The sequence below is a fragment of the Ruditapes philippinarum genome, unplaced genomic scaffold (genome assembly GCF_026571515.1).
Source record: "Ruditapes philippinarum isolate M1 unplaced genomic scaffold, ASM2657151v2 ctg3186_1_1_1_1, whole genome shotgun sequence".
NCBI lineage: Eukaryota > Metazoa > Mollusca > Bivalvia > Venerida > Veneridae > Ruditapes > Ruditapes philippinarum.
The window spans coordinates 179,724-201,129 of record NW_026858102.1 but is presented as its reverse complement, the minus strand read 5'-3'; the positions used below and the strand labels follow the sequence as shown (position 1 = coordinate 201,129).

Genomic DNA, 21,406 nt, shown 5'->3' with positions numbered 1-21,406 from the left:
TGAGTAGACACTCTTAATCTTATCAATGAAAAACAAAACTTATTAAATGTAATTTGATCTAGATATTCTTCAAACTTGAAAACTGCTATATTTCTATAAAACATATGTATCTAAGCTCTATTGTTTCGCAAGTTCTAGCGTTCATTTAAGTCATGTGTAATTCCGATGCCTAGTATAAAGAGAGCATATACCTACATGAAAAGACAAACTCCAGTTCATAAATCTTAATTAACGCCGTTCTAAATATGTGTCAGTTGTCTTTTTGTAGTGTTTCGTACATCTGATCAGTTGCGTTAGCTTTATAACTTTCATATTCATTTGACGAGTTCTCACGATGTATGCTGTAACAAATACTATCCTTATCAGGCGTATTGTAATGCTCTTTTTCCAAAATGTTTGTGTCCGACTGTTGGTTACTAAGGTTTTGCGTTTTGCTATAAAGAAATAAAAAAGAATTATCAAAATATATGACGATAAACACCCTAAGGACTCGTGGCGAATTCTAAAGACGGTGCAGTTTTTTTGCGATATACCTTTAATATGACATACATATTCTGTAATTTATAAGAATGGTGGTGCATTAATTGCATTAATTGATTTAACAATAGGAGAAAAGGAAAATATTAGAATTTACCACTTTATGATGTTGTTACAAATAAACTATTGGGGGAATTTTTAAAAATAAGCTGCTAATATTTTATCAAAATCAATACAAATTGAAATGAAGTAAAATTATTCCATTGTTGATTAATTTGTTACTCCGTTATGCTTGTATTAATTGTCTGGCTAACATTACAGGAGAAATCTCATGAGCCTTTTGGCAAAGCCAAAGCCAAAGTACATTCACGCGATTCAAAGGACGGAAAATAAACAACTTTGTATATCAAGCTTAGTAGATAGTAAATGTAATCTGTATTGTATGCAACGATTATGTTTTACTTTTTCTTTATTCAAAAGAAATTATATCAATATTAACCCATGTGTTATATATGACACTCGACATTTATAAATTTTAAAGTTTTATTGCTTTCTAATTATTGTGTACTTACATTTCGCAATTTAGATTTTGGGTTTCTGTATACACATGCTGGTACGTTTCATCCGATTTAGCATTGTCTTGCCTATCTAGACCTTCATAAACATTTTGGTCAGGTATTTCATAAGTGTTAGTATCATACTCGGTTTGTTCTGTGTTCGGTTCTAAGTCAGACACTGCGACCTCATTAGATTGATTGTTTATTTTTTCTTTAACAGACCGATGCCTGAAATGTACCAAACACTAGATACATCATTACAACAATCGTTTTAAATGTGAATGATGATAAGAAATTATATCAATATATACCGATGTGTTATATATGACACTCGACATTTATAAAAGTTTTATTGCTTTCTAATTATTATGTATTTACCTTTCGCAATCTGGATTCTTAGTTTCTGTATACAGATGCTGGTACATTTCACTCGATGAAACATTGTCTTGCCTTTCTAGACCTTCATAAACATTTTGGTCAGGTATTTCGTAAGTGTTAGTATCACACTCACTTTGTCCTGTGTTAGGGTCTAAGTCAGACATTGTGACTTCATTTGATTGATTGTTTCTTTTTTCTTTAAAAGACCGATGCCTTAAATATACAAACACTAGATCCATCATTACAACAATCGTTCCAAATGTGAGTTATGATAATACTATTTAAGGAACTCCATTGAGGTTTTTTGACATGATGGGACTGAAAATATTTTTCCAGATAAATGTACAATTTGATGTAGGATTAGACAAATAAACTTTGTGCAAAATTTCAGATCATTCCCGCTCATCGTTTTTCCAGAATATTTATTCAAATTGTTAAAAGATGACCCAAAATGAAAAGCGTTTAAATGCTTTTCACTCAAATTGGCCTAAGAAAAACATAGAAATACGATTTTCAGTTTATTTCAAAGTATATTTCTTAACTGTGTCTGCATATATATCTGTTTATAGTGCCCCAGCTCATTTATGTAAGAAATTCAAATGTTTTGTTTATAGGATTTTAAACCTCAGTGGAGTCCCTTTAAGATGAAATGTTACCTTTTTATAAGCATCACTTGTACAATATAACTACGCGGTATTGAAATAACATTTCAATCAGATAATACGAGTACATGCAACTATACTTATAATTATATTATTAACAAGTGTGCAAATGTTATAACAAATCAGCAACAAATCATCGTCGGATACCTACGGCAGATTTACATGCACTATTAAATGTAATCATCTGTTGGTAAATTGTGTCGATAAACAGCATCATGTACATAAAATATAAACCAATGAAATCGCGTTCAGCAAAATTGATATTCTCCGAGATGATAGTCAAACAATTATCAGAAACAATATGGCAGTGTCCACGATGTAAACCTGTTTCGCTTGTCTTGCCAATATAAAAGGCAAAACTATCCACAAACAAAATAGTTCCTCAAGCAGAGACCACAGTTGTTATATATTTTCTAGAATTAACTACTCATCAAGAATATAGAACGAGCGTTCGGTTTTAATCGGCTCAAGAAATCGTGAGGCAACCGATGAAAAGTTGTCTTTGGCACACCTCTTATCAACTCAATATCGCGAAATAATATGATGATGATAATGTGAATGGTTCGGCCGTGGGTATCCAATGTACAATACTGTAAAACACTGGATTAAACCACCAATGTGGTACATGTACTGATGCTGCAAGACATTCTGTACCGTATGTACGTAATTGTACATTTTTTCGCAAATCACATGATTTATATTGTTAGTGTATTGTAAGATTTGAAATGTTGTATTTTATCTTTTATCTTTTTCTTTCCACGATAGTTAGTTTGTTGTATTGATACAGGTATATTTATAATAATAATATTTTCTTTAAAGATTTTATTTTCTCTATTTGATTGCATGGCTAAAATAGCTTTCTTGGGAAATCCGAATCACAATAAAGGCAAAACAAATGCAGAGGAATGCAAGAAATAGCTTAAATAGATCTAAACTATGAGTCTGATTGCTCTGATTTCCAATTGGCTTTAATTCTATTTTGTTTGTCAAGCAACACATCAACATATGCTTGTGTATAAATATAACAAATACAAAACAAAAATCATATTAACAATTATAGAACAAACCTTCTGCAAATTATAACGATAAGTATTACAAAACCTGCCGAGCAGATGAAAGCAGCGATACATGCAGCCACAATTGGTACTGAAAAACAAGCATTACTATTATGATTTTTTAATATACGTTTAGATATACAGTGGTAACTTCATTTTTGGTAATGAAATTGCTACCTTAACTTTTTCTTTATAAATTCAATATTGTTTTATAAATACACACTTCGAAATTATTTGGAGAGATGTTTTTTGGGGAAAAGTTATTCTTAACAATATACGGATCTTATATGAAAATATGTATGAAAACGCTAAGTCATGCATTTTTGTAAATAAAGTAAAAACTGATTATTTCCCTTGACATGTGGGCGTCCGACAGGGTGAGAATTTATCTCCCCGGCTTTTTTCTGTATGTTTAAATGATATAAGTGATTTCATTAACATCAGTAAGAACACATTAAGGTTGAAATTCACCATAATGAGTTCGAAACTGTTGCTATATATTTTGTAAACTTTCCATGCTTCTTTGCGCAGACAGAACTGTTTCAATGACAGAAATTGCAGGAAAAACTGCAAAACATTTTAAATATCTTCTGTGATTACTGTGATGCTTGAAAACTTAAATTTAATTCTTTTAAAACAAAGTTCTAAATTTTTTCAAGGGTAAAATACTCTTCTATACTGTTACATTCAAAAATCAAAAACTTTAGATATCGTAAAAGAATACAAATATACAGGTGTCTGTTTCATATTTTTCAAAACAAAGCAAAAAATTGCCAAACATGCTACAGAGGAATGTATTTTCAATAAAAAATGTCCAAACATCTCTGCTAAACCGATGAATTTTCAAATAGATCTTTTCTTTCAACTTCGCGGTTAAGGTATTATGCTACACATACAAAACTTCAAACTTCATTTCAAAGTATGTCATGTCTCAAATAAAACAAATACATTTATGTCACATAAAATACCTTCTTTGTTAGAATAACTTTACAATTATAAGACAATTTTGTAAACATATAAATATTTTATACTGAACCAGAGGGCCATGATGGCCCTAGAACGCTCCCGTGACCCATTAAGCAGTGTCTTATACAGCATCCAGACCAAGTTTGATGACAATTGAATAAACAATATGACCTCTAGTGTGTTAAAAAGGTTTTTCCGAATTTGGCAATGTAACCTAGTTTTTGGCCGGAGATCACCCATATTCAAACTTGACCTAGAAATTTTGAAAATAACCTTCCTGAAAGATCAAAACTGCCTCTTCTAAAGTGTTAACAAGCTTTTTCTATTTTTAGCTCCTGTGACCTAGTTTTTGACCGGAAATAACACATCTTCGAACTTGACCTAGAAATCATCAAAACAACCTTCCTGACAAATTTCCAGCATATTTATATCAAAACTGCAGCCACTAGAATGTTAACAAGATTTTTCTACTCTTAGCTCCTGTGACCTAGTATTTGACTGACCAGAGAAGCAACATCTTCAAACTTGACCTAGAACTCATCAAAACCACCTTTCTGACAAATTTCCAGAATATTTTGAACAAAACTGTAGCCACTAGAGTGCTAATATTTTTTTTATTTTTAGCTCCTGTGACCTTGTTTTTGACCGGAGATGACTCATTTTCTAACTTGACATAGAAATCATCAAAACAACCTTCCTGACTGATTTTCAGAATATTTAGATCAAACCTGTAGCCACTAGACTGCTAACAAACTTTTTCTATTTTTAGCTCCTGTGACCTAGTTTTTGACCCGAGATAACTCATCTTTTAACTGGATCTGTATTTCATTGACAGAAACATTCTGACAAAGTTTAATGTTGATCCAATTAAAACTGTATCTGCTAGACTTTTAACAACCCAATTGTTGACGACGAACGACGCATGACGACGGACGCCGGACAGAGCCCCATCACTATACCTCACCTTGACCACTTCGTGGTCAGGTGAGCCTAAAAAAAGAACCAAGTACGTATTTACAAATGAATCCTATCGACAAGTGCAGCACCTAGACCTCTAGAAAAATACTAAAAATAAGAAAAATTTTAACGTACATAACATGCTTTTTATGTATTGATTATGTCTTATTTGTATATTAAAATATATTGAGCTAAAAAAATTATAAAGGCTATTTTGAAATTGTTGAATGAAAAAATCAAAATCAACATTTTTATGTATGTCACAAGCAGTTGTCACTTAAAAAAATTCTACTAAATGTCATTTGCGTCGCAAAAGTTGTTATCAATCATATATATACATATTGTAATAAATAAGTAATGCCGTTTCGTTTTATTATAAAATGAGCTAATTAATTTAATTTTGAATCTTTACATTAACTGATAAAAACCTTCTGCGATTTTTGAATTTGAATGATACATTGATTTTCAATTTGTTAGAATATACCTTTAATGCCACTACTTCCGTTTTGTGTTGAATTTTCAGGATCGACTCTTGTTTGAGCAGTTGACTTCTGTTTTTGTGTTGGCAATGTATGATATTTAGACATTGTTTCAGTCACCTGACTTGTTAAATTTGAAACTGGTATCGTTTCTGTTGTTGATTCTGTTGTTGATTCTGTTGTTGTTGGAGTTGTTGTTGTTGGTGGTGTTGTTGTTGTTGTAACAAAATTTTTGCAATGAATAATGAAAGTGGCGTCTTGACTTGTGTATTCTAAAAAGAAAAAAAGTCTTAACCGTAAGTCTTAACCGTGGTTTAAAGCTTATTTGGTATGCTTAATGTTTGGCCATCTCAAGATTTAAAGTTAAGGAACACACACACACGCATGCATGCACGCACGCACCGCACGCACGCACGCACACACACGCACGCACGCACACACACACCAACACACGCACACACACACGCACACACACACACACACACACACACACACAACCTACCTTAAACATATAACAAGAATCATTGAATGATTACGTTTTGGGATGTTATGTTCAATTTAAATTCAAAATAACTACAATGTATCAAAATGATCTGTAATGTATATGCAGTACGTACTTGGATAGATGGCGAGACAAGCTCCCTCTTGTTCTCGAGTTGTATTAGTAATAAACATAAGCTTAGTGTTTTCCTGGATACGAACTGTATGTGAGCTACTTTTTGTATCAAGAACTTTTCCCTTTATTTCAAATTTCAATGGTGACCCTTGAGTGATATGTAACAAATTAAACACCAAAAAGGCGTTGTGACTAATCGGTGATATGCGACATTCACAAGATGTTTTTCTTAATTTAGGTGCCCCGAGAGTATCAATATAAACAGTCGTTGAAATGTGCATACTGTCCACTGTACATATTCTTAAAACTGTAAGAAAAATTAATATGATTATTTTATCATAATATATGCCTTTTTTATAAATGTTCAAGTTTATGGGTATGAAATAAAGTTTTTTTTTATAACGAGGTAGCAAATATAAGAAAATAACAGAGATGAAGCATGTCTAAAACTCTCAGTTTTATCATAATGAGGTTTTTAACATAGAAGGGCGGATTTCCAGACTAGAAATATATGCTGTTTAAGTTCGAATTTAAAATCTTAAATATGGCTGTCCTGTTTCACAATTTCTGCGCTTTTTGAGTGTTTGTGTTAAACTGATTCAGTACCATCTTCACTAATGAATAATAGTCACATCATCCGTTTAAATGCCATTTAATGTATGTGTATCAGCATCCTGATTATCTTTAAATAAGACAATGATGTTAAAATTAATCTTAATGTATTGTAATAAACGTTTGAAACATAAACGTTTTACTTTCTAGATTAGACAAACTGTTAACATAATGTATTCTACTTACTCTGTGTACTTTCGGACCTGCTACAGAATCCTTCTGGGAGACTATGTGAGTCTGTCAAATGTAAATTTTAAACAATATGAAGCTCTTTCATTATAATTCAGCTGTATTGAAACAACTGCTAATACCAAGTGTAAACAATAGTTTTACAGGTAGCTGCCATACAATTAAACTTAACGATGATACACTTTACTTTTTAACCTGTTGATTTTAATTATTCTACATGATTTCATGTTATTGATCAAATAAAACAGAATTATTTAATGAAAAAGAAAACAATTGAGATAATAAGATTTAAATGATGAAACAATACAAACATATAAACAGAACAAATGTACATTTGCATATAAAATTAAAATGTAATTAACTTACTGTACATGATAAACAAAATGATAAACGCTAACAATTGAAGAAAATACATGTTTCAAAATGCATTAATGCTATCCTTGTCAAGCACTATCACAAGTGAAGTATTGATATAAACTGATGCAAATATATTTCAAGTACGTGAACTGATGATTACATTTGTGATCTGCATCATCTAAACATATCTAAATATATGTAGCATATTTTATAATACAAGTTTATTGAGGTATACAACGCAACGCTTTGCAAACACAGAGGTTATTAAAAATGTTACGTTGATAAACAAAAGAAATTTAATTGTCCTACACTTAAAAATCTTAGCATATTATCAACTGCTTTGATTTTTATAAAACAGTTAACGAAGACATGGATTTTCCTGACTGAAATGTCTTAAATATTTCAAAATCTACTTTTAGTGTTAGATTTATGAGTGTTAACGGTGGAAATTGTCATCCCTCAGCAAGAAGAAATTTTACTGTAGCTCAGTTCATATGTACTTTTTTAAGCAATTGTAAAAGGTGTGATTAGAAAAATAACAAAAAGCTTTAAATTTTATAAAACTTTCAAAATTCCATTTTATTTAGTTCCGCCGATTGTTTTCTCGTTTAGAGCACACGCATTTTTTTACTTGGGGACCATATGCCGCTTTTCATGGAATGGCAATAACATGTCATATTGAAGGTTCAGTGATTACCGCCATATGAACACATCTGCGGATGTTTCAAAATTCTAAATTTTACAAGTTCATGTTAAATGTTGAAGTCTGCTTAAGCCAGTGGTAGGCGCGTGGACGTTAGTTTGCACTTGACAGTAACGTCTTTCTTTAGGGATTCTTATTGCAGTCTTTTGTTCTAAGAATAAACTTAATTATTTACACTTTATAGAATTACAGTATAAATGTTTATCTTAGCAATTGTGATTTTCTTCCCTGATGTAAATACATTTACTTTAAAAAGATTTGCAAGGGGTTTTCCAGGAAATCGTGGGCAGTTTCGATCTTAAAGGATATACACAACATATCAATGCCAAATTTAAGGTTCTTAAAATAAATATCAACAGCAAAATTTCAAAATAACAGAGGTAAAAGTTAACGGTAAAAAATAAAATGGACATGTTTGACATGGTTGTGCGTTTTCAACTTCTACTTTTATCTTTTACATATAGTCACAATATCGAGGGTATTTCAATGCTATTATGGCAAGATTGAGGTCATTATGAAATTTTTGCAGCCTTGGTAGATCTACTCGAACTTATTTTTTTTCCATATTAGGCGTCGGAGTGAATGAGCGCACGTGCAAATTGACGTTCAAGATGACTCCTGTCGTTGAATCAATGTCAATTTGAAGTCATGTTTGGAATTTCTGAGGGTCATGGTTTGTCTTTTATATACAGTAACAATATCTAGGGTTTTTTAATGCCGTTATGACAAGATATAGGTCATTACGCATTCCTTACAGACGTGCGACTCAAAAGTCTTTTGTAGTATTTCTGAGGTTCATGTTTTGTCTTGATAACAGTTATTGTTTTTTCCTCTTCAGATTATATAGGGGCGTCTGTGCCCGAGTGGTTAAGGTCGTTGACTTCAAACCACTTGCCCCTCACCGCTGTGGGTTCGAATCCCGACATACTTTGGATTCTTTCATGTGAGGAAGCTACCCAGCTAGTTTACGGAACGTCGGTGGTTCGTGTCTGAAATAATGCACGGAGGGGCACCTGAGGTCTTCCTCAACAAGTAAAGCTGAAACGTCGCGATATGACCTATACTGTGTCAAAGTGACAAACAAACAAATCTTTAGATTATAAATCTTCAACGCTTTGTTGTTTGTGATTGATTATGTCAACTCGCCCATTAAATAAAATAAATGCGGAGTTGCAAGGCGGCAAAAAATGCAAAATGACCTAAATATTGCATTTATAGCGTTGAAATACCTTAGATAATTATTGTTACTATATTAAGTAACATAGGTAATTATCATTTGAATTTATTCTAAATCGAATGATACCTTGTATTTCAGTTTATTAGAATATACCTAAAATGCCTATTCTTCTGTTGTCTGTAGAATCAAGACCGACTTTTGTTTGAGCAGAAGACTTTTTTGTTGACAATGTGTGGGATTTAGAATTTGATGACAGAGGAGCCATTATTCCAGGCACTTGACTTGCTGAATTTGAAACTGGCATCGTTTCTATTGTTGTTGCTCTTGATGCAACCTTTTTGCATCTAATACTGAATTTGACTTCTTGACGTGGGTTCCGGTTTTCTAAAACTAAAACAAAAAAAAACTTACAGAAGTTAACACTGATAAACATCGACTAACTTATACCTTATTATATGCCTTCGCAATGATTATGGCAACGGGACATGTTGTATAACTACTGTCCGTCTGTCTGTCTGTGTGCTGACATGCATGCATGTCATGCATCAAGGACTTTTAAATATCATGGCACAAATGTTAAACATATTGAGAGAGCGTGGCATGCGCAAGACCTATGCCCTTAACCGCAAGGTCAATGTCACAATATGAGCTGTAAGATTTTGAAAAAACAAACTTGACACAAATGTATAGCATGATGAAATAGTGTGTCGTGTAACAGTTACCTTACCTTCAAGGCAAAGGTCGCACGCTAAGGTCGTATCCGGGAAATAACTACAAGTATTTCATGCATTAAGAGATTTAAAACACTTGGCACAAATATTAAACATGATTGGAAATGTGCCATGCGCAAGACTTAGACGCCTTTCTCAAATGTCACATTTAGGTGGTCAAAGGTCAGCAGATAAACAATTTTGTCCGGTCCATAATTTTATTATGCTTTAAATTTTGAAACCAAATGGCACAGATATTAAACATTATTAGATAGTGTACCATGTGCAAGACTTAGACCTTGGCTCAAAGATCACACTTAATGAGAAGTCAGAGGTCAGAAGTAGAAAATCTTGACAGGTCTATTACTCTGTCATTCTTAAAGGGTTTTATAAAAAATAATACAATTACTTGGCATAATGAGACAATTAATCATGCGGAAGATGTAGACCCCTAGCTACAGGGTCAAGGTTACACTTCAAGGTCAAATGTCCGTAATTAAATAGTCTTTTATGTCCTATAACTCTGTCATACATCAAGGGATTTTAAAATAACTGAGCACAAATGTTAAGCCAAATAATTCGGTTTGAAATGCGCAAGCTCCAAGGTAAAGGTCAAGCTTAGAGGTCGTAAGTCAGCAGTTTTATGACAGTGCTCGGCGCATTATTCATCAACAAGGGAATTTGAAATAACTTGGCAGATTGTCTGATTAGACAATGTGTCATGCACAGGACGTAGACCCCTAGATTCATTGTCAAGGTAACATTTAATTGTGAAAGTACTAGAACAGCAGGTAGAAAATCTCGTTCGACCACATACTTTGTCGATGCATCGATGGATTTTGAACGCGGCACAAACGTGAAGCTTGAGGCAGCTGTCATGCACAAGACTTAGACTCTTTACCCCAAGGTCAAATATTTAAATGTCATAATTATATTAGCAGTAAGAAAATATTGTCCGATTAATAACTCTGCCGTCATTTATAAAGAAATTTTAAGTCACTTGGCAAACATCTGACCTGTCATAACATCTGTATTCATATTTTTGTTGTCCTAACATATGTAGCATGATATATTTCAACTCCATTATTGTTTACACTTTCTGACCTGACCCTCCGGGATAAATGATTCCAGCACATACAGTGATGAAAGTGAGGACGGCTTAAGCCGGTGCTAGGGGACGTGAGGGATGTTGTTCATTTTTGTAGTCTCTCATGAACAGGCTCAATCAAATCGAGTTTGCATTTTTGTTGTATGTAATGCCCCCGATGGTTAACTTAGTTTCAGATTTTAAATAACAATACAAGATCAATATATAAAATCTAAATAAACTGTAATTTAAATATGGATGCGGTACGTACTTTGATAGATGGCGAGACAAGCTCCCTCTTGTTTCCGAGTTGTATTAGTAATAAACTTAAGCTTAGTGTTTTCCTGGATACGAACTGAACGTGAGCTACTTAATTTGTCAAACACATTTCCCTTTATTTTAAATTTCAATTGTGACCCTTGAGTGATATTTATCATTTCAAACATCAAACTAGCTCTGTTTCTAGAAGGAAATATGCGACATTCACAAGACGTGTTCTTAAATTTGGGAGCCTCGATGGTATCAATATAAGCAGTCGTTGCATCTTGCATCCGGTCCTCTGTACATATTCTCAAAACTGTAAGGTAAATTAAGATGATTATTTTACAATATATGCTTTATAACAAGTGTTCAAGCTAAAGAATACTAAAAATATATTAATTATACTACTAAAACAAAGATAAAGAGGGTCATGATGGCCCTAATATCGCTCACCGGAATATCCATACTCTCTATGAACAAGTTATATTGAAAACTATAAGCAAAAGTAGATATAAAATAAAAATCTTAAATTGATATCACAAAGTTCTTTTTTCTGAAATAGTGCACACGTGAAAACATGTTGCTTTTGCAAAAGGACAACACTAGTTACATAAGAAGTCACTGGTTGCTATACATAATAAATGTTGTTGTTTTTTTTTTTTTAGTCAGTGCATCCTATGAAATTCAATGGTAGATTCAGCCGTTGCTATGTAAAGTTAATGTTTGCTGGTTGCAATGAAAATTCACAGTTTGCTATGAGAAGTCAATGGCTGCTATGAAATCACTAGTTGCTATAAAAACTAAGGTTAAGCAAATTTAGATTTAGCTTAGATTTCTTTTACAATATACATATAAGGAAAAATCTATTTTCCCACAGGGAGTGGGCAATTTTTTGATCCCAGGGCTTTATTGAACATTTTTGTAGAGGTTAGCCACACAATATTTCAAATATCTAATCTAAAGCCTCAACATTAAAATAGAAGAAGGTATTTTATACTATACACATATAAGAAAAATCAAGCACCTACTTTCGGGTGGTGCCATTTTTTACGTAAAGGCTATAATTTGAAGAAAAAAAACTTAGTAGACGTCTACAAGATAATAATTCATGACAAATAATTAAACTTTAGCTCTTGTAGTTTTAGCGGAGACTTTTTAACTATATAGATATATGGAAAATCTATGTCCCCCAAAGGACATAGACCCCAGATCTATAGTTTTAACAATTTTGTAAAGGTCCACCTAGCAATGTTTCATACCAAATTTCTAAGCTGAAGCCTCTATAGTACCCCAGAAGAAGATTTGTGAGCTACCATATAAATTGGTCGAGATGTTCATGCTATATACATGTATATTGTAGTTATTTGTAAAGCCGTTTGCAATAGAGATTAAGACATTTACTTTTAGTTTATATAAATATTTCTTGATATATTAAGTTATCGTTCTTTTCCAAAGATAATAATTAAAAATCTCATTTCTTTCCTTGGAATGAATGCAAACTTTACTTTACCTCATTAAAGGGAAATAGTCAGGATTGATTAATCTGTAATACATATATGTATAAAAGTCTATGTAAAATGAGTGACCTTAAGTAGATCTAGACATTTTTTTCTATTTAAATATTTTCTTGATATATTAAGTCATCATAAATTCAAAGATAAAAAATCATAATATTCAAATATCTAATTTATTTTCTTGGTATTGGTACTTTTCTTTATCTTAGTTAAAGATAGATTATTAAGCAATAATTGAAAGCTATGTAATGCATATATGTAAATACGTATGTTTAAAATGAGTGACCCGGGACAGGCCAATTATTTATCCAAGGTTCGTCATTTCATAACTTAGGTAGATGATCCACAAGGCAATTCAACATGCCAAATATCTCAGACGCATTTGTCTATGAATAATAAGTGACCCCGTGAGGTGGTCTTAAATTTTACCCCATGGCTATAATTTGAACAAAATTGAAAGAGAGTCACTATAAAAATGTCTCATACCAAATATTTAAGCTAAAGCCTCTATAGTGTAAAAGAAGAAGATATAATTATATATCTATATATCATTATAAAAAAAATCAATGCACCCCAGGGACAGACCCAAGTTGGGCCCCAGGGTTTTTATTTTAACAAACATGGTAGTCACCTACTAGAAAAATGTTTCATGTTAAATATCTAAGCTCTAACTCTTTTGCGTATTTAATTTTTTTTTACTATGATTATTCATATCAGGAAAATAAATGACACAATAGCACGTGGCTAATTTTGATCCAAGGGCTTTTGTTTGAACAAAATTGATAGACACCCAATACAAGATGTTGCATGCTAAAATTATATCTAAGCTCTAGCTCATTTAGTTTTTTTTGGAAAAAGATTTTTTTTATTATAAACATATAAGGAAAATCAACAAACCCCATGGGCGGGGCCAATTTTGACCCTAGGACTTTTATTTGAAGACATTTGGAAGACACACACTAGAAGATGTGTCATGCTGAATATCTAAGCTCTATTCACCCTCATCCTTTAAAACTTTGCGCTCAGATGATTTAAAAATAATAATGTTTTGCGTTAATCAGTCGGGCATACTTCCTGATCGGGAAACAAGGGGATTCCCCTTCAAGGCTTCCCGATCAGGCAACAAACGTCAAAATCCTTTCCGATCGGGAAGTTTTTTTTTTTTTTTTTTTTTGTCTTTTTTACGTAGTTCAGGAAAATGGCCGGTGCATAACAGTTTTCAATCCACTTCAATATGAATATCACACTTTAGTGCAGAAAATATACATCTAAAATCCTACAAGGTTATTTTCGTTTAAAATGCCTACAATTAGAATAATCTGATAGTGAACTAAGTAAAGTTTTTAGATTTAACCAAAACCTTGCCACCAGAGCTGCATCAGTACTAAGGGTGTAGTACTTAAGTACCAGTACTTGGCAAATTATGCAGTACCATTACCAGTACCAGTACTAGATTTTAGCTCGGTACTGCAGTACCAGTACTTTTTTTGGTGAAGTAATTAAGTATCAGTACCATTTCTTTTATATATTCATCAAAGTTTGAATAAATACAGTGTCAAACAAATAATTGCAAATATTATTCAGCAAAGAAATAAAATCATAATTTACTTTAAAGTTTACATAACACATTTACAACTTTATAGTTTTAACATACTTTTTACAAACAATATTTACAACATATATTCATGTCATATCTTATTGTTTAGTAACCAGTCAACTGTTACATCTTTCATTTAAAACACAACAGTCTTTTGTTGCCTTTCACACCTTCACACCTCTGTGCAATTTATACCGTAGTAAATAACAACTTTTTATGGTGCTAACAATATCACTTTTTTCACTTGAAATGGGATTATTTAGAGTAGAAGAAATTAATTAGTGTTTATTTTGCTCTTTTACTAGTAAATACAAAGTAATAAAAGATTCTAATAAGAAAATTTTAGGGTAAAGAGTAATTGAGTCTGTTTATCTTAATTTAATTTTTACTTAAAGTCTTTGGTGCTTTTTATGATGAATACTATGTTAACATTTGAAGGAATATTGCAGTAAATTATCTTTAGATTTGATAACTTACTTTTTCACAAAAAATAAAATATAGTTAATGTAATTTACAGCTTTATTTTATGAGAAAAATTGATGCTATTTTTAATTTTTATCAAAACCAAAAGTACTGGGTAATGCAGTAGCAGTACCACTTTTTAAAAAAGTAATGCAGTACCAGTACCAGTAGTAGCAAAATTTTGTAAGAGTAATTCAGTATCAGTACCAGTACTTGCAAAATCGCTGCAGTATGTACTGCAGTACCAGTACCAGTAATGCAGCTCTGCTTGCCACTTCCCGTTTTGGAAACGTTGCTTCCTGATCAAGCATATAGCAAATTATTTATTGTTAAAAGTTTAAGATACACTGCTTCCCAATCTGGAAGTACATTATATTTGTAGTAGTACCTTGATGAATAGAAATTGCCAAGCCTGGCCAGTTTTTAAAGACATGTGGCACATAGTTCAAACACGAGTGGAATATATCTGGGGAAGCTTGTGTTCTTGTAAGGCGTAATATTACCTATCAAAACATTAGCTATACTTGACGGACAGTACAAAAATCATCATTACAATATAAAAGTTTCACACCGTTAAGATTGTATAGCACACATTGAACAACATTGCACAGAGTGTAATTTCTCAAAAAATTACCATGCAGCTCAAATAAGTTAAATGTTAACTAGAGCTCACAGACGGATTGGGAAACTCTGAGCTTGAAGGTAATGATTTTGATAGATATAAATATTTTTTGGCTTTAGCTCAAGACGTGTTTCCATACTACATGTTTTTATAGTGACTGTATAAAATATAAAATAAGATAAAATATATAAAAACACAAGAAATGTCATAATCACATATATGTCTTTCCACACTTTCTTGCTCTGACTCATACTATTGGTAACTTTGTTATAGAAATATGCCATAAATGGGTACATGGAAGTGTTCAGTTATGGGAAAAGAAAAATAATGACCAATATATAACCTGAAATTGAATGAAATCTATTTTAAGTAAGTAATAAAAACTGGAGGATAGCTGGAATAAAGTATATATTATCATATAAATGTATCTATGAGCATCTTTTTTGAATATTTTAACATTCAATGTTATTGTGACATTGACCTCTGACCTAATGACCTCAAAAACAATAGAGGTCATCTTCTAGTAATAATCAATTAAAATGTGAATCACTAAAACTTAATAACGAGTAGTTTTGAAGATTATGAGTGGAAACCTTTCTGACATTTAACGTCCTTGTGACCTTTAACCTAAAAACCTCAAAATCGATAGGGGTTATCTCCTAATTATAACCAATCAATAAGTGAAATATAAAAGATTTAGTGATAAATAGTTTTCAAGATAATGAACGGAAATCATTCTGACATTCAAGGACCCTGGAACCTTTAAACTGGTGACCCCAAAATCAATAAGGGTTATCTACCATATATGACTTAGCAATGCATGAAAAAGGAAAACTTTGTGATAAATACATTTCAAGATATTGTGCGGAAATCATTTAGACATTTAAGCCCCTTTGACCTTTACCTTTGACCTTGTGACCCCAAAATCAAAAAGGGTCATCTACTAGTTATAACCAATCAATATGTAAAATATGAGGACTTTGTGATAAATAGTTTTCAAGATAATGAGTGGAAACCATTATGAACTTTAAGACACCTTTGACTTTGACCTTGAAGCTAGTTACCCCAAATCAATAGGGCTCATCTTAAAGTTATGACCAATCAATATATGAAATATGAAGACTTTTTGATAAATAGCTTTTAAGATAATCAGCGGAAACAATTAGGTCTAACGACGAAAAACAAACATATTGAAAGTCCCTCAGACCTTGACCTTTGACCTAAAGACCTAAATATCGATAGTGGTCATCTGCTAGTTACGACCAAGCAATATGTGAAATATAATGACTTAGTGATAGATAGTTTTCAAGATAAGGAGCTTAAACCATTCTGACATTTAAGGTCCCTTTGACCTTGACCTTTAAACTAGTGACCACAAAATCAATAGGAGTCATCTACTACATATGACTAAACAATTTGGAAATATGAAGACTTTGTGGGAAATAGTTTTCAAGATGAGCGGAAACCAATTTGACATTTAAGGTCCCTGTGACCTTGACCTTTGACACAGTAGCCCTAAAATCAACAAGTGTCATCTGCTTAAGTTATGACCAATTATTATGTGAAATATGAAGACTCTGTGATAAATAGTTTTTAAGATAATAACTGCGGTCTAACGATGGACTGACCGACCGACATTAGCAAATCAATATACCTGCTCTTCTTCGATGTGGGGCATAATAAAAATAACTAGGGCCGGCAACGAAAAGGAAAATTAATGTTAGAGTATTTATTTTCCATGTTCGAATATATTCGAATATTCGTTTTTACAAAATTTGAGAAGACATCACCTATGATGCTATCATTTGTATCTGAACTGCTAGACACACCAGACTTAAAAACATTCAAACCATGACACTGTTGATTTGTTGCCCAGATAACTTTATTTGTTGGTGTTGTCCCAAGCAATCTCAATCAACATGAAAGATTTCCAGAATAGAACGCGCTAACATAAAGAAAAAAACTTCCTTCCCAAACGGGAAACATTTTATGGTGAATATTCAGGAAACAGTGTTTCGAAACGGGAAGCAGCTACTTCTTAGTAAAATCGTAAAACTTCACTTAAATTCACTTTCAGATTATTTTAATTTTAGACATTTTAAAAGAAAATGACTCGGTAGGATTTTAGATGTATCTTTTCTGCACTTAAGTGTGATATTCATATTGAAGTGGGTTGAAAACTATTATGCACCGGCCATTTTTTCCTGAACTACGGAAAAAGGCCAATTAACTTCCCGATCGGGAAGGATTTTGACGTTTGCTGCCTGATCGGGAAGCCTTGAAGGGGAATCCCCTTGTTTCCCGATCAGGAAGTATGCCCGACTGTTAATAAAGTAAAACGTTCCGGATGAAAATATCTATGTTGTTACCTGAAGTAGGTTTTTAACCATTCAGCAATGATTTCGTGCATACGGAAATATGATATCATATTTCCTTCATACATATATTTTTGGAAAATTTAACCAATAATTTTTGATGCAGAAATAAAACTTTATATACATTTGAAACATGTCTTTACTTTTTCTCGACTTGACTTGCTTTTTAATGTCTTTTTATCTATATGTATGCTTATCCTGATTCTGTAACTATAATCTATTGATGTTAAAGTAAACATTCATATATCGTATAATCGCATGGTTTGGAGATTTTCTTTGCTCTCTCTAACCCCTCATATTACGTACTCCTTCAATGAGGATTTGATAAGGATTAGAAACATGTGTAGATATAAAACAGTGCTCATTTTCTCCTTAATTCATATCGGAAAAACTGATACATGTATATCATCTTTTTTCTTTTTATTGTGACGGCGACAACAAAAACAACTGAACAAAACAACTACATTTACTCATTGAAGGAACGCACACAACTGATTTATTATATATAGCTGTAGGGCAGCTTACGATAGCATTAGTTAGTAATAGTTCATTTTTTTATTTATTTTTTTATTTTATTTATCTTTTTGTTGGGAGAGGGTACATTTGAAACATTTGTTTTTCATTTACTTATTTATTTATTGCCGATTTCTGTTATAAAAAAAATAATGAAATTGCGATTAAATAGAGGATATTTGTTTGTTTGTGTGTAAGATGAAATTTTATTTCATCGAGTGGGCTTTAAAAACAGAATTCTCACGAGTGGCTACGCCACTCGCGAGAATACTGTTTTTAAAGTTCACGAGATGAAATAAAATTACATCTTACACAACAAACTGACAAATTTTCTTTTTATTTTATGCTTAAAAACAAGTTAAAACGAAATTTCCATAATTTTAACGTTAATATTAAAATTGTTTCCCCCATTGAGAGCCCCATTTAGTCGGAATTTCTCATTAAAATCAAGAAGTCTTGAGCTGAAAAATAAGTCCGCCAATCAACGTTAAATGACGGTGATATTTATTCATTTTATTAAAAAAATATGAATGATCGCTTGTTTTAATAATAAAAACAAACAATTCTTGTAGGAGAGAAAGTCCAACCATCCATCCATATTTCTGTTACTTACTGCGAATTTATATTAGACCTGGCTTTGTAAATTGTAAGCGGCAGCCATTTTTTAAAGTTGTGTATTTCATGGGAGGAAAATAATTGTGTAAGATTCAGAGGGATATAATTTCGATTTGTTAGTCATACACCTTTTTAAAAGAAAGAAAACTTATTTGAGGATTGTAACAGACAAAAAATAAGTGTTGACAGATGTGAAAACATTCAGAAAAGGAGCTAGGAAAATGGAAAACTTGGAAGCTTGCTCAAGAACGCTGGGTTGTTTTACTTATTCTTCGAGTGATGGCTGTCAATGCTTTTCAATTTTTCATAAAGCATACGGCAGTTATTACTCGTAGGATACTTTAATATGCCCAAATGTCATCAAGAGCAGTTTTGCATGAGGAAAGAATGTATTTTTCAGACTGTAAAAATGAAACAAAAAAATTTAGAGACGAAATTTGGTGATTGGAATTTGAATGAATAGAAGTAAGTTTTCTTCTTTTTATTACTTTTGACATTTAGGTTATTTATCAATTTCAGCTTTGCTTTATCTTTAAACAGCCTGACATTGTCAGAATTGTCAGCAAAAATAAAATTGAGGTACCACATGGGGAAAATTTTAAAAAAGTAGTTTCGTCATTGAAAAGAGTGAAATTATATTTTGATAATTTTCACTGTGAAATTACCAAATATAATTTTCACGGATAAATCAGTAATCCACTGAAAAGCATAAAATAAACAGTTATAATATATGAAACGAGTTTGTAACGAGGGTATAACACTTACTTGATTATATAACTCATATAATATCTACATACCGTTCACAAATATTCTACTTACCCGATGTCTTTACAACATTTCCACAGAATCCTTCTTGGAGACTTTGTGATTCTGTTAAAGTAAATTTTAAACAATATCAAGCACTCATATTTATGTCAATGATACTGTAGTGATCTATTTAAATAACAAAAGAACATGATCTACAGGGAAAATAAATGCCGTATCAGTGCTATTAATCATTCCTGATGTAAATGGATTTTTTTTTCAATTGATCCTAAAGAAAAATTAATCTTGTTGATCAAATCACTTAAATATTTCATAAAAATATAAACATCCCCCTATACCTGATAAAGGTCTTTATATTAAGACAATAAGCTTGATATGAGAAAAAATACAGATCTATAAATAAAAGAAATGTCAATTTCCATATAAAATTATTATCAAATAAACTTACCATACAGGAATAACAAAATGATAAACGTTAATAAATGAAGAAAACACATGTTTAAAAATGTATTAATGCTATCCTTGTCAACCACTTTCACAAATGAAACCCATTGTGTGTATATATAAATTTAGACTTTACTACGGATGTAAAATTGGTTTTGATACACTAGCTTTGTGTTCTTCCTGGCTTACTACTGGTGCAGTTATATTCATATTGTTTAAGTGGCATTATGTACATTCAAGGGAATATAAAGTGAGTTAACAGATAAAAATCAAAATAAGTTAACATTTTGCCCTCATTCCTTTCAATTTTAAAATTTATTTCACATATACAATAAATAGCACACGTAGACAAAAAAAATCTGTAAATACCTTAAACGTTCAATATGTAAAAAAGAGTTGGGAAGTCTTTTTATATTAAAGGCAGATTTTATATTTCTTTGTTATCAACTGTTGGTAAATCACCATTTTAACAGTCAATCTTTCAAAATATTTGATCAATTCAGGTCAACTTGACAATGTAAAATTATCATAATGTCACTTTAACTTCAATGTTTCGGCTAGAATACATGTTCAATTATCATTGGCGTAGTATAATATATATTGCATTATACATCTTTCTAGAATATTTAAGTGTCTCTTTAGTTTTTTAATAGTATATGTAGGTAGAGAGTGGGTAAATGAGGGTGACAGTGAGTGAGTGAGTGAGTGAGTGAGTGAGTGAGGTGAGTGAGTGAGTGAGTGAGTGAGTGAGTGAGTGAGTGAGTGAGTGAGTGAGTGAAGTGAGTGAGTGGGTGGGTGGGTGGGTGAGCGTGTGAGTGAGTGAGTGAGTGAGTGAGTGAGTGAGTGAGTGAGTTAGTGAGTGAGTGAGTGAGTGAGTGAGTGAGTGAGTGAGTGAGTGAGTGAGTGAGTGAGTGAGTGAGTGAGTGAGTGAGTGAGTGAGTGAGTGAGTGAGTGAGTGAGTGAGTGAGTGAGTGAGTGAGTGAGTGAGTGAGTGAGTGAGTGAGTGAGTGAGTGAGTGAGTGAGTGAGTGAGTGAGTGAGTGAGTGAGTGAGTGAGTGAGTGAGTGAGTGAGTGAGTGAGTGAGTGAGTGAGTGAGGGAGTGAGTGAGTTATGATTCAAAGCAGATATTGTAAAGTAGGAAGAAGATTGTTGAACTTGTTGGACATTGACTGAATATAAATATATGTATTTGCAGGTGATTTTCTTGGACGTTGATCCAGCCAAAATGCATAGTTGTTGTAAACCTGCGAAGAAGG

At 32.2% G+C, this 21,406-nt stretch overlaps 2 protein-coding genes and 1 long non-coding RNA gene across 4 annotated transcripts; all 3 read right to left on the bottom strand.

Moving 5' to 3' along the window:
• Positions 1 to 250: 250 nt before the first annotated feature.
• On the bottom strand, positions 251 to 3,450 carry LOC132752108 (uncharacterized). The gene is made up of 4 exons (XM_060742389.1): positions 3,142 to 3,450; positions 1,413 to 1,625; positions 1,050 to 1,262; positions 251 to 434 (listed from the first exon to the last, which is right to left on the bottom strand). Exons 2-4 carry the CDS (start codon positions 1,574 to 1,576, stop codon positions 251 to 253), a joined length of 561 nt encoding a protein of 186 aa, XP_060598372.1. The 5' UTR covers positions 1,577 to 1,625; positions 3,142 to 3,450.
• Positions 3,451 to 6,730: 3,280 nt separating this feature from the next.
• Positions 6,731 to 7,419, bottom strand: LOC132752113 (uncharacterized). The gene is made up of 2 exons (XR_009628765.1): positions 7,315 to 7,419; positions 6,731 to 6,996 (listed from the first exon to the last, which is right to left on the bottom strand). It is a non-coding gene; the product is annotated as an uncharacterized LOC132752113 (long non-coding RNA).
• Positions 7,420 to 9,180: 1,761 nt separating this feature from the next.
• On the bottom strand, positions 9,181 to 20,316 carry LOC132752111 (uncharacterized). 2 transcript variants are annotated; one of them, XM_060742392.1, is made up of 4 exons: positions 20,155 to 20,316; positions 19,761 to 19,811; positions 11,254 to 11,559; positions 9,181 to 9,575 (listed from the first exon to the last, which is right to left on the bottom strand). In XM_060742392.1, the coding sequence occupies exons 1-4, from the start codon at positions 20,201 to 20,203 to the stop codon at positions 9,328 to 9,330; spliced, it is 654 nt and encodes a 217-aa protein (XP_060598375.1). In that variant the 5' UTR covers positions 20,204 to 20,316; the 3' UTR covers positions 9,181 to 9,327. The 2 variants fall into 2 exon arrangements, with proteins under 2 accessions (XP_060598375.1, XP_060598376.1); XM_060742393.1 differs by having other exon boundaries at positions 9,181 to 9,569.
• Positions 20,317 to 21,406: the final 1,090 nt, after the last annotated feature.